Genomic DNA, 14,567 nt, shown 5'->3' on the forward strand with positions numbered 1-14,567 from the left:
TTATTGTTATTATTATTATTATTATTATCAATAATATATCTAGGGACTACCCGGATGGATTTATAATAGTATTGGTAGCTTCAGCAACGGATGATCTTTGCAATATTTACGAACAGGAAAATAGGTCAAAAGTAAATTAAATTGAAGTAAAATTAATGTTAGAAAAGTGTGTGCATACGAATACTACAATATATTTAAATGTTCCAACTACAATACGAACACTACAATATATCTAGATGATCCAACTACAATACGAATACTACAATATCTCAAGATATTTTAACTACAAAACGAATACTACAATATATCTAGATATTCCAAATTTAGTACGAATACTATACATTTTATTAAGATGTTCCAACTACAATAAGAACACTACAATATATATTGATGTTCCAACTACAATATGAATATTACAATATATCTAGATATTTCAACTACAATATGAATATTGCAATATATTTAGATATTTCAACTGCAATACGAATACTACAATATATCTAGATGATCCAACTACAATACGAATACTGCAATGTCTTAAGATATTCCAAATTTAGTACGAATACTTTACATTTTATTAAGATGTTCCAACTACAATACAAATACTACAACAATATTTATTTATGTTCCAATTACAACAAGAATACTAAAATATATCTAGAAGTTCATACTACAATACTAATACTGCAATATATCTAGATGTTCCAACTACAATATGAATACTACAATATATATAGATGTTCCAACTACAATACGAATACTACAATATATCTAAATGTTCCAACTACAATACGAATTATACTATGTAATAAAATGTTCAAACTACACTAAGAATACTGCAATATATTTAGATGTTCCAAGTACAATAAAAATACTACAATATATCTAGATATTCCAACTACAATACGAATACTCCAATATATCTAGATGTTCCAACTACAATACGAATACTACAATATATTTAGATGTTCCAACTACAACAGGAATACTACAATAACTCCAAAGAAAAGAGTTCTGATAGAAATTCAAGAAAACGCTAAGGCTGAAACGTATACGAACGCGACTCTAACAATTTCATCTTTATATATAGGTATCATATACTATACTAGCTGAAGTGCCCAGTGTTGCCTGTGGCATATTTAAAAACACTTGAATTTTTTTTCGAATATCACGGAAAACAAATTTGAATTTTTAAAAAAAAAATTCGAAAAAAAATTTGAATTTGGTTAGTCTATGTTATCCCCGGGGTACTCAAGGGTTCTCTAAAACAATTTCAGCCAATTTGATTCAGCCGTTTGGCCAGCTATAGCTCACCTATATATAAATATATAAATATATACATAAGGGAATAGCTTTATTATATAGATTATATATAGCACTGTGAAATATAGACAACTCTGAAATTTATTCATCAAACTTTTAGACAACCTCGAATCTAAAGTATCCCAACGCCTTGGCCTTTGGTTTTACCATTTTTTAAATTTACATCGAAAGAAATGATATTTACAAAATTACCAACAATCTAACAAATTAAGAGGCAAATTTTCACAAATCCCATGCTAAAATTTAAATAAAAGGGACTCTAGTTGTGCCCTAAATTTTTTAGGGGGGGACGTTCCCCTAATTTTCAAATGCCCTATCCCTCTTTAGCCACCTCTGCAAGAAACACAGAATTGAGAATGTTCCAGGGCCCAAAACTATATGTACCACACATGTGTGAAGTACACCTGCAGTACGGAAACAGTACAAAAAATGGTGGTTTTACACTTTTTTCGATTTAATTCCCCTCTATATTAATCTATTCTCTATGGCAAGAAAGTCCTAAATATTTCAACGGAGACCTCTAAATTTAGTGGAAACCTCCAGATTGAACTCATCTTTTAACGAACATTTTTATCAATTACCGATGAAATTTCTTAAAGATGATGATTTCTGTTTCTGTTTAGGGCACTATACTAATTATCTATCTATCTGTGCATCATATATATATATATATATATTTAGGTATAATGTTGACCACATTGTTTTTCTCCTTCTTGGAGTTTAAATACAAATATTCAGATTTCGAGACTATTCGGGTAATCTCATTTTTTTATCCTCATATTAGGACTTTTTACTTCTTTTATACAAATTCTCGTTTTAGGAAATATTTTAAAAATTATTATGAATCTTTTGTGTAATAATTTCCATGATATTATTTTTCTTTGTTTGTTAAAACACTATAAATGTGGACTACCTTCTAATTAAATTGTTAATACTTTTAAAGTTTTCATTTATATTAATTTCAAAAGCTTTAAATTTTTTTGTTTGTTTTGTCTTCTTTGGAATTTTTGAATATCTGATGAAAGTTTTTTTTCTAATTTAAACACATAAATTTGAAGAAAATGGAGATTATTAAAAACAGAAATGTCCAAATATTTGCAGCTGCTATCATCTAATCATTTATAGAATTTTGTTAAAATTAAAATTTGTAAAATAAACATGTTAAAAAACATTTAATTTTTTGCAGGGCACTCTTGAGGAGAAAATTGAACTGTACACTCACGTGGGCCGAGAGAAAATGCACAAAATTAGGAAAGGACGCCATCTTGTTTTTCTTCTTTTCCCAGCAGCTGTCGAGTATCATCTGTTTTTTCAGATGTAAATATTAGTATTTGAATTAAGAAAAAAAAACTAATGTTTTTTTATTACTTAAATTAATTCAGTCAATGAATTCGGTCAAAGATTTTCATTACTACAATTTTGAATCAAATGATGAACGTGTATCTATGTATCTGTATATATTCTATTTTCTATTTTAATATTTTCACCCTGTGGCCGTAAAACCGTAAGAAAATAAATATTAATCTGAATATATTCTTTTTGGATATTAGATTCATATTATATCGGAAGTTTTTTTAATTTAAAATAATTCTAATTTGATATGATACTATTAGGATATTATTTTGATTGGATATAAATCTGATCAAAAATGTCGTCTTTAGTGAAAGTATCGGACGGAAAATATCTGCAGATCATCATAATGTACAGGTTAAACTTTTAAATGTAGTTTTATTCATAATTCATGGCACTTCTCGCCACCATTCGTACTTTGGGAATTGTATTCAAAATTGAAGACCTGGTCAGATTTTTAAAAGTTCTTTCGAATTGTAAAATTTTTACGTTTTTAACAATTGAAGTTTCCACACAAAAATAAAATGTTTTAAAATTTAAATTTGAAATTTTAGAAAATTATTGCCCTGAGAAATAATTTTTTCTTAACCATAATAGTCAAACCTTGAAAGAGTCTGTTAAAGAAATATAAAATAATACTGCATAATGCTCCAGGATGGGTTTCATGTTACGGACGCCATAAAACAAACAATAGGTAAATACTTTTACGGTATTAAAGGTACTGTAAGCGTAATTTCAAGTGACCCTCCATGCACAAATGGCAATGCCCAATTCTCAACAGTTCCCATAAAATCCTTGTCTCATCGAGCATGGATTCAATATCAGTGTTTATAATTTGGTAAACTAATTATTTTTTTTTACAAAAGTGACTTGTGCATTTCTACTGCAGGATAGCACGTTAATTTTTAATAAACTTTTAAACCTAGAAACAACGATAATATCTTCCACACTATTCATCTGATAAAAGATTTCAACGCTGCCGTTGTGAATCAGGAATTGCTATCTTTGCACTAAGGGTTACTTAAAGCAGTCCCTTTAATGTCCAAAAACATATTTTTCAATATCATTCAATTTGTGTTCAATATGATAAAAAATGCAAATAAAAAAAACATGCAAATTACTCCATGATTGTTTCTCTCTAATAAGATTAAATACATAATTACATTCAAACATCATGTAACACAGTCGTTTTAAATCTATTTTCTTCTTTGGGTTTATATTACAATTGAGTTTTTGTCACAAGCTCTGATTTTATAAACCCCTTTTCTCTCTGCAAACTGTAGATTCTGTTAAATAAAATAATCTAAGTTTGCAATATCAAAGGCTTACTTTATCAGGTTGCAAAGATATTGAGATTAGAAAATCTTAGTTTGTGACAAAGACTCAATTCGTTGAAAGTTATAATAGAGAAAATTACAAGAGAAAATCAAATGTTATATTTTTCTAACAACATATTTTTTAAATGAGCACATATCGTACCAAATTGTCTGTTTCCAATTTAACTAAGCCGGAATCATCGATTTTTTTTAAAAACTTTTTTTTTTAGAAGCTGTAATTAACCCTGGGAGCCCTATAAGGTACTTTTTCCCTTTCATTTTAAATTTTTACTATTTACTGATAAACAATCAGCACTGCGGGATTTTAACTCAGACAAATAATTTAAATCAATTTATCTCCGACATTTTCTTTTCTCCGCCATTTTGTTTTTTAGCATTTTCCCGCGTTTTCCTGCAGGAGTGGTGAGAAAATGCAGAATCACGAAAGAAAAGGATTTCTTTGAAGGATAAGAGAATTGCAAAAAAAATTATAAAAAATACTAAATTTCTAAACTATTAATGATTTAAAGAATAAACATATAATAAAAAATAACTAAAAAACTGAGTCTTTGCCTCAAACTAAAATTTTCTAATCCCTATATATTTCATCGCAGTCAGATGGATGTAAACCTTTGATATTTTAAACTTAAATTATTTGATCTAACAGAATTCACAGTTTGAAATATCTAAGGTCTACAACATTGCGTTACAAATATATAGAGAAAAAAATCAGAGTTTGTTGCAAAGACTCAATTCCTTGTCAACGAAATACTTAAGTTTTTTTTTACTTTGAAATTCTAAAAATAATGAAAAAGTTCATTTTTTGTTTTTAGAAAAGACGCAATTATATCTGTAGAGAAAGAAGATTTGGATAAAAGGGTTTCTCTCTTCATAGATGATGAAGTAAACTTTGAAGAGAAGGAGGCAAGGTTCCATATAATTCTATCCAATACGATCCTAAGTACATTGATTAATTGATATTAGAGGCAGAAATTAACCAAGTTGTTGTTGTAAACAATTGGAAGTATTTTGTCAAGTAAGCTGCAAGGGAGAGTTCATTTTTCTGAATATCATAATTTATCTCTTATATTGATTACTGATATTTAGAAACTTGCCAAAGTTCCCAATGACACAGAAAGTGTATTTGTATGCCCCTAAATGTATTTTCAACCTCAATCCCAGTTGGAATGAGAAATGGAATTATATGGACCCCTGGAAGAAGGTGATAAACCCAGGAGAGAAGGTAGAACAGAAATTTGAAGAGTCTGAACAGAAAGCAGATGAGAATCAAGAAGAGGAATTGATTGTGAAGAAGAAAATTCAGTTTACTTACAGCAAAGTTGCAACACCAGGTTTAAAAGGGACTGTCAGCGTTATTTCAAGTGACCATCCCTTTGATAAAAGTCCAGTTCAGATTCAGAACGATACCATTTTAACCTTCGACTGATCAAAATATTAGCTGAATTCTATGATTATTTACCAAAATATGATCTGAATTCTATGCTTATATACCAAAATATCAGCTGAATTCATGCTTATATACCAAAATATTATCTGAATTCTATGCTTATATACCAAAATATCAGCTGAATTCATGCTTATATACCAAAATATTATCTGAATTCTATGCTTATATACCAAAATATTATCTGAATTCTATGCTCATATACCAAAATATTATCTGAATTCTATGCTTATATTTAAAAAATTTAGATTTTATCCACAATAACGCTGATTATTCGTATTGTACTAGATTTTTATTTAAATAAATTAGGCTTTTTTCCTCAACCTTGAGCTGTTGAATATTTAAAGGGTAGTTTTGAATCTAAACTGGAATTAATTGAATAACATGTTACTGGAAATTACACTTACAGTCCCTTTAAGCTAAAAATTTCCTAACAAACCTTCAACTATCATATTTAGAAAAATTGCTGTATTTTTCTTATTTTAATAAAAAACATTTTGCATTGTGTTGTGGGTGATCAAATCTTCATGATGCACGACACCGGCTTAGTTACAGGGTGTCCCACGAAACATGACAGTTGGTGAATAGTTTAAAATGTCTTCTTCCATAATTTGATACGTTGTTTGATACTAAAGAGACTAATAACATATATGACAGTTATATTACAGTTAAATTGATTTCACAGTACAATATATATGAGTTAAGCATTTTTTAAAGAAATAAACTGCAAAAAGTCTTCAATATCTAATATAGTATATACTCAAGACTATAAAAATATGCAGGTTTATTCACTAAAGTACATTTCAAGTAAGATTGAAATATTTTATGTTTTCAACTGTAACTCCTTTAAATGAAATGCTTTTGAGAATAGCATGTTCTGAATTTCTTATTTGTAACTGGATGAATTTGCTTAAAATCAAAACTAGAGGTGCTCAGATGTCACACAGTGGTACGACGGGTAATGTTGCATACATTTTAGCTATACGCCTACTGTCTCACACTCCACTGCCGCTTTAGTAAATGTAAATCGGCGGTACAGTCCAAAGTAGGCCTGCAAAGGTTGGCCCAGCTCGGGTATTCAAATGTACACCGGCGTGGTCTAGTTTGCAGTTTATTAGGTATATTATAAGCTTAGCAGGATATCCAACACATAAGTTGACCCTTCAGATCAGACAAAATTTAAACAATTTTAATTGTTACAAAAATTAATTTATAATAATACTAGTTGAGATGAAAGGTTTACTGGGAACCGACGAAGATGTAGAAGAAAGGAGACGAAGACGACTTGACACAGATCTAAAAGTCAGCCACCTTTCCATGGTGAGAAAAAAAAGATGAAGATTTTACCTTTTAATACAGTAAGTACTAAAGTATAAGTATATATCTTTGCATCATGATGGTGTAAACCTTTGAAATTTAGGCTTATCCTCATGTCTAAATTTCTTTCTCTCAACTCTAACATTTGATTTTAGACCCGACTGTTTCTAAAATTAGACTCAGCTCTAAAAAAGTTATTTTTTCGAGCCTTATTTCAGTCTCAATGATAGCGGCCTATAGAATGATTATACTAAAGAGGATTATAAAATCCGCAAATCAGTAGCGTCGGATTCTGGAACCAGAGAAGACCTACTCATATTCCTCTCCTTTATTACACTCGTTATTTATCATGTATTTATATTTAGAATACCATACTTAATTTATAGAAATATATATTTAAGCAATCCATTCATTTAAAAAAAAACATTTTTATTTTTAGAAACTTGAAGATCCTCTACGAAGCAAATCTGTTTATCAAAAGTCAAATCTTTATCTCGGTATTCTATTATTAATAAGGTAGGGTTTTATTTATATTTTGATAAATGATTTATTTGAAAATATCATTTTTTAGTATTTTTTACTCGCTGCCTGTTCTTCAAATGGTGTTTGCCTTTTCTCACTCCCAGCGGTAAGTTGGAAAAAACGAAATAAAATTCTAAAATATTAAAAATATTAATTTACTAAATATATTGATATCTCTTTATAAAATGCAATAACATTATAAGAGGACATTTTAGCATTTTTAAAACTTTCCCTTTTCTTTACTTAAGGGAAAAAATGTTTTCAAGTTTAGCATCCTGCCTAAATATACTTTTATTAATTGATATTTTTTTTAGCAACATATAGGGCAAAATTTCTTGTAAAATTTTGAGTATTTGTTGCATACTGAAAAAATACAAATTAGGCAAATTATCTATTACCTGTAGGCTTTGAGAAAAGCTAATTCTTCTTTTAATGACTTAATGTTTTAGATATTTGTCTCCAAGGTCTATAGGACCTAAAACTTTCAAAATCGGTTTACATGCTGTATATCATTATATGCTACAGTGAAAACCAGAAAACTGTGGAATAGGAAGACGACATCAAAAGCAATAATTAAGTGTGTTTAAAGTTGTTACAAAGGAAATAGTATACAAGTAACTTAATTAATCACTTATTAAGTGAAATGGGTCTGTTTACACTACACAATTGACGTGTCTCATGTTAAATCATTCATAGCTTGTCTCTAAAAGTCGTCTCTCTATTCCAAGGTTTTCTGGTTCTCACTGTATGTTTTCCTAGAATAACAGGGAACCAGGATATCTGTTATTACAATGATTTGTGTCGGCGTCCCCTGGGAGTTATTCGAGATTTTAATCACGTGTTCAGGTAATAATCTAGGCTGCTCAAAGACCGTAATAATAGTAAAAAAAAAGTAAAGTAAAAAGCTATTTATTTATGAAATATATTAAAAACAAAGAAAATTAAGTGTTTCAGTAGAAAATATTTAAAAACCTCTAAAAGCAGAGCTTGTGGGAATATTTCCCCCAATTCTAAAAAAAAATGGCAATGACTTTTAATCTATACCACAGAATTAGGCTTTAATTTGCTAATGAAGATGTCACAAAATGTTGTATTTTCTTAAAATTCAAAATTATCTTAGGAATGTTTAAGCATATACTTCGCCAAAATCTTGTTTTTAAAACAAATTTGTTGTTAAAAAAACATAAACTATTTCTACGATATACTTTTTAAAAAACAGATTGCGATGTTTGGTTTGTAAAAAAGAATTTTCCAGATTTCCGACAAATTTTAAGCAATAGGTTGAGATCAAGTTGGATACCGTTCAAAAAAGTCTACAGCGATTACCAGAAAACTCAGAAATATATTATGTTATAAATAGTCCAATGAACATGAGGCACAGCAATTATGCATTGTAAACAGACCCATTTAATTAACTAGTGGTTTAATAACGTACTAGTTAAGCTATTTGCTTTGTAACAACATTGCTTCAGTATTGCTTTAATATCGTCTTCATATTCTAAAGTTTTCTTGCTATTACTGTACAGTACAATCTTTGTAATTGAATTAAAAATCCACAATTGTTTTGTGTTACAGTAACCTGGGATACTGTGTGTTTGGTATTCTCTTCATGTTGATAGTTTACTTAAAGAAATGGAAATATACAACATTCTTTCAAGACAACAAAACTATTCAGGATTGTACACTGTACACTGTTAATTTTACACTAACACTAAGCACTTGACATACACTGTAAATTATACACGTTACACTATTAATTGTTAACCTTACACTGTTAGTTGCTCACTTTACACTTTTACACAAAAAATATACTGTACAGTGTACACTGTTAATTTTACACTTTACACTGTATTTTTACATTTTACACTTTACACCATCAATTGCAATTATTATTGCTTTATCCGAATTTAAGTCTCAGAAGCAACGATGATATTCTGAACAGTTCTTTAAATTGTATTATTCGGAAAAGGATTTTAATTAAAAGTACAATTTACAATGTAGGAGGTAGAATACGGAGTACCGCAGCAGTACGGAATCTACTTTTCTATGGGGTTGGCACTCTTTATGGAGGTAGACATTGCAGTACAACAACATTGTAAACTGTATTAAGAATCATGTTTATTTCAGGGTGTTATGTCAGGTAGTTACCATGTCTGTCCGACCAACATAACTTTCCAATTTGATACAACATTTATGTATCTCATGTGTATCCTTATGTTCCTTAAACTATACCAGGTACTTAAACATTCATATATTTCTTATGTAGATATTATATACTCTCATTTTTCATAATTTCTGTATACTAATGTTTTTATTGTATTCACGTATTCAAAACATGTCATTCATAATTTGAATCACAATAGGTAAATTACACTTTTTTAAATCGTTAAACTTTATTCTTTATACTTAGATGCGCCTTTTCCATATATATACATCTTAGGTGCGCCATGCGGACGTTTCTGCTAATGCAGTGGGTGTTTTCTTCGGGCTAGGAGTCTCTCTAATTCTTGAAACTGTCTCAATTTTCTACAGTGGTCCGTGGTTCTGGGCCTTCTTCTGTACAGTAAGTATTTACATAGAGGAGTTTTCATTTTTTAAGGATCAATTTGTATTCGTAAAGGCTTTACGGAACTAGATTCAGATCTTAAATTTATTTATTTGAAAATGCCTAGAAAAGTGGATGTAATAACATTAAGTATTTTAACGCTTTTTTTTAATGAGCGTGAACATTTTAACTAGAGAACATGTATCACACTCCCCTATCTCAACTCTAAAGGCAAAATATACTAGGCAAAAATAGCCCAATCGCTATATATAGGGTTAAAGAATATTCTTGCGGTAAGCTACACCCAATCTGTCTCCGACCCACAAATGACGTCAAATGTTTACAACATAATCTTAAACTGGCACACTAAAATGCAAAATTCTATCTAAAAAAATATTTTTTCTTAGTGTTCCAAAACTTATTTTGACTGAACTTACTTTGACGGGTTATGCACCAAACTTCCACATTTTTTAGATGATTTTTTATTATGGTTTCAAAACTTTTTATCGTTAGCACATTCTTTAACATAGCTAAAGAGTTCGCTGTAAAAAAAACGCGCTCTTTGCTTTGTATTTTCACAATTATTGCTTCTCTCAGCCAGGAATTGGTGCTAAGGACACCAAAAAAATCTGATAATATTTTATTAATCTTGTTGAAATTCCTATTTAGGTGTACATGATAGTTATACTGGTAGCAATGGTGCATGCCTACAACCTGGGTGTGGTTAAATACGATTACAAGATTTTCTACAACGTTGCCTATATACTTGTTATTGAGGTAGTATGCATTTTAATATTCTCTTTTAAAGGGGATTGAAATTGTGCCTTAAGTATGTACGATTCACAACGTTATATTTAAAAGCTTTTTTCTTTTATTCCTTTTTCTCTTTAAAAATGAATTATTTTTAATTGAAGTTTCACAATGAGAGTGACTTTTAGACTTGTGGAACAGAAGAAATGAAGGAAATTGTCAGAATAAACACTTTTCTAGTAAAAAAAACTTCACATTGATAAAACAAAGATTTTGCTGGGTACAGTTGTGAATCGTGAATCGGACTCTCTTCAAATGGGAGGACACTTTGAGAAGCGACCGTTTAAATACTGAATTTGAAAATGTTTTGTTAAAGATAATTTTTTATCTTCCTCAAACACAATAAGTAAGAAAATAATTTACCTTTTTTAAGTAACAAAAACTTATTAAATAAGGAACAAGCTACTTAAAAAATATTTTATTCAAATTAGTTTTAAACATAATTTAAAGCATTTTTTGGCTTTCGTCAACATCTTATATTATTAGCAATCAACATTCGCAGATCCGTGGCTCGTATTTTATCGTAGCGACACAAAATTGTTGTTAAACTAATCATATTAAACAATACTGTGTTTTCANCCCTTAAAATTGTAAATTTATATAAATATTGATAGTTAATTTATTTTATTTTAGGTTAAGAAGATTTTAAGCAGATCACCCGGTGATCCAATTCTTCCTAGGGTTAGATTTTTTAATTCTTCTTTATTAATAAACGATGTAGCTGAAATGCTAAAAATCGAATTTTAAAAAATCAATAAAAACAATTTCAATTTTAAAATTCGAATTTTGGATAGCCTATGCTACCCCCGAGGTACCCATGGGTTTTCTAAAAAAAATCTCAGTCATTTTTGGTCCAGCCATTTGGCCAGCTTTAAGGAGGAACAGCTTACAGACTACAGAGAGAAATAAATAAATATTTTCTTTTTTATTTAAGATACGGTCTAGACTGATTTGTCTTCTTGTCATGGGATTTGTCAATATTTGTCTCTGCTTATATTTCGGAATTACAGGTAATCAGTGTACTGCAGTGGACTACAGTGTACTGCAGTGTACTAAAGTGTACTGCAGTGTGCTGCAGTGTACTAGAGTGTACTGCAGTGTACTGCAGTGTACTACAGTGTACTGCAGTGTACTGCAGTGTACTAAAGTGTACTACAGTGTACTGCAGTGTACTGCAGTGTACTACAGTGTACTGCAGTGTACTGCAGTGTACTACAGTGTACTGCAGTGTACTGCAGTGTACTAAAGTGTACTACAGTGTACTGCAGTGTACTGCAGTGTACTACAGTGTACTGCAGTGTACTGCAGTGTACTACAGTGTACTGCAGTGTGCTGCAGTGTACTACAGTTTACTGCAGTGTACTGCAGTGTACTAAAGTGTACTGCAGTGTACTACAGTGTACTGCAGTGTACTGCAGTGTACTACAGTGTACTGCAGTGTACTGCAGTGTACTGCAGTGTACTGCAGTGTACTGCAGTGTACTACAGTGTACTGCAGTGTACTACTGTGTACTACAGTGTCCTGCAGTGTACTGCAGTGCACTGCAGTGTACTACAGTGTACTGCAGTGTACTACAGCGTACTACTGTGTACTGCAGTGTACTACAATGTACTGCAGTGTACTGCAGTGTACTGCAGTGTACTACATTTTACTGCAGTTTACTCCAGTGTTTTACAGTGTACTACTGTGTACTGCAGTGTACTACAATGTACTGCAGTGTATTGTAGTGTACTAAAATGTACTGCAGTGTACTGCAGTACACTTCAGTGTATAACAGTGTACCACAGTGTACCACAGTGAACTACAGTGTACTGCAGTGTACCACAGTTTACCACAGTGTACTACAGTATACTACTGTGTACTGCAGTGTACTACAATGTACTGCAGTGTACTACGGTGTACTGCAGTGTAAGTGTACTGCAGTGTATTGCAATGGCTGTCTTTTTTAAACATTTTAATAAACGGTTTCTGAATAATGTTTTCACACACATATTTGAATATCAAACAGATTTTGAGTAGATAATTTCACACTATAGTAGCTTTAAACGTTGAAAGGGGAGAACAATGGACTTTATTTTTCTATTTTCCAGGAACACCTGGAGCATCTAACTATTTGCTTGCAATCTTCATCTTAAACCTTATGATGTACTTTATATATTACTGCTCCATGAAGGTATTTATGCACCAAACTTCCACATTTTTTAGATGATTTTTTATTATGGTTTCAAAACTTTTTATCGTTAGCACATTCTTTAACATAGCTAAAGAGTTCGCTGTAAAAAAAACGCGCTCTTTGCTTTGTATTTTCACAATTATTGCTTCTCTCAGCCAGGAATTGGTGCTAAGGACACCAAAAAAATCTGATAATATTTTATTAATCTTGTTGAAATTCCTATTTAGGTGTACATGATAGTTATACTGGTAGCAATATACCAAAATATGATCTCANTATTGATTTATGTTTCTACATATCTATCAATTTATTTATCCATGGATTTCAGATCTTTTAATTTATTTATCTATGGATTGCAGATCTATTAAATTATTCATCTATGGATTACAGATCTAATAATTTATTCATCTATGATTTATCTGGGATTTACAGATATCTTAAATCCTTTATCCATGGATTACAGCTCTACTAATTAATTTATTTATGGATTACAGATCTTTTAATTTAGTTGTCTATGGAAACAGATCTATTAATTTATTTGTTTATGGATACAGATCTATATGGCTTATTTATCTGGGAACTGTAGATTTATTAATCTATTTATCGATGGATTTATATTTATTTATCTGGGAATTATAGATCTATTTATTGATAATTTATTATTTATTTAAGGATGCTAAATAGAGAATGTATATTTATGGATTTCTTTGATGGTCACGATATTTGGCATTTTCTTGGAGGATCAGGTTATTTCATGATACAGGCTGATTTTTAAAAGGAGGCTCTCAAACATATTCCAAACTTCAAACCCGATATTTGGACAATTTGACTTTTTTACACCACATGGAGGACGAATTTAGTATTTTGAATTTTTCCAAAAAATTAATTTGTAAAGAAACTTTTAATTTTAATTTGGCTATTAACGCTCATAAATTTTTTAAAATTATTTAAATACTTCTTTTTAATATTTGTTATTTTAGGTTTATTCTTCAGTTTCCTCACCATTTTCACCATCGATGAAGATTTAAAATATAAACAGAGAAACTCTATTCATGTTTTTTAAATCACAGAGTTAGAAGAAATCCTAACATTTTGTTCGTTACATGGAAAAAATACGAAGATTTTGTTCAAGATTAGAAACACAATGTTAGGCATATCTAACAAATTCTTTTTTTAACCGGGTATATCCCAAAACACCGATCTTCAAGATATACTATTATTAAAGAGCTCACGTGATAGTTCAATTTTTATATTTTTGACATTTTAGAAATCTCTGTAGCAGTTCCGATCAATGGACTCAGGGGAGAAAAGTGGCTTGAATGCACAAATGAAATGAGTTGCCGTACTTCCCTCGCTACCAAACTAAAACAATGACCATAAAAGTATGTTATCCTGCCTTTTGACCAGAAGTATTAGCATTTGTATTATCAAAACCAAATTGTTATTCAATCTAATATCATTAATTTATTAATATACAACTGTATTTTTCTGATGTGTTTATATAACATAATGTTTCTATGTAATAGACCAAAAGTTTGTGATCCATTTAATTATATGATATTGTCTTCTTAAGTTGTTAACTTGTATACATGAAAGAACAGGTTTTTTTGTGTTTTCTGCTTTGTATTTATATCTAATATCACATATTCTGTAAAAAAAATTAGATTACAAGTATAAAGAAAAATATTTTTGGACATTTTTATCTCCTATCTGTGGCCTCAGTTAAAACAAACTTATATTTGAGC

At 30.1% G+C, this 14,567-nt stretch overlaps 1 protein-coding gene across 1 annotated transcript; it reads left to right on the plus strand.

The window, feature by feature from the left end:
- The first annotated feature begins 32 nt into the window (after positions 1-32).
- LOC111710667 (SID1 transmembrane family member 1) lies at positions 33-13,263 on the plus strand. Its single transcript, XM_023484789.1, has 22 exons — positions 33-131; positions 966-1,090; positions 2,005-2,078; positions 2,510-2,574; positions 2,985-3,030; positions 3,328-3,367; positions 4,220-4,250; positions 4,823-4,913; positions 5,212-5,341; positions 6,680-6,774; positions 7,211-7,287; positions 7,343-7,399; positions 8,053-8,139; positions 8,869-8,968; positions 9,295-9,363; positions 9,421-9,528; positions 9,734-9,856; positions 10,508-10,615; positions 11,282-11,329; positions 11,583-11,658; positions 12,740-12,822; positions 13,255-13,263. Exons 1-22 carry the CDS (start codon positions 91-93, stop codon positions 13,261-13,263), a joined length of 1,683 nt encoding a protein of 560 aa, XP_023340557.1. The 5' UTR covers positions 33-90.
- Positions 13,264-14,567: the final 1,304 nt, after the last annotated feature.

This window comes from Eurytemora carolleeae, unplaced genomic scaffold (assembly GCF_000591075.1).
Source record: "Eurytemora carolleeae unplaced genomic scaffold, Eaff_2.0 scaffold949, whole genome shotgun sequence".
NCBI classification, from domain to species: domain Eukaryota; kingdom Metazoa; phylum Arthropoda; class Copepoda; order Calanoida; family Temoridae; genus Eurytemora; species Eurytemora carolleeae.

Bases quoted from the DNA above. Each gene is read 5' to 3' on its own strand.
- LOC111710667 (XM_023484789.1), top strand. From the start codon at position 91: ATGATCTTTGCAATATTTACGAACAGGAAAATAGGTCAAAA. The intron at 8,969-9,294 runs GATTGTACACTG...TTTACAATGTAG, and splicing joins AAGACAACAAAACTATTCAG to GAGGTAGAATACGGAGTACC. The intron at 11,659-12,739 runs GTAATCAGTGTA...TCTATTTTCCAG, and splicing joins CTTATATTTCGGAATTACAG to GAACACCTGGAGCATCTAAC.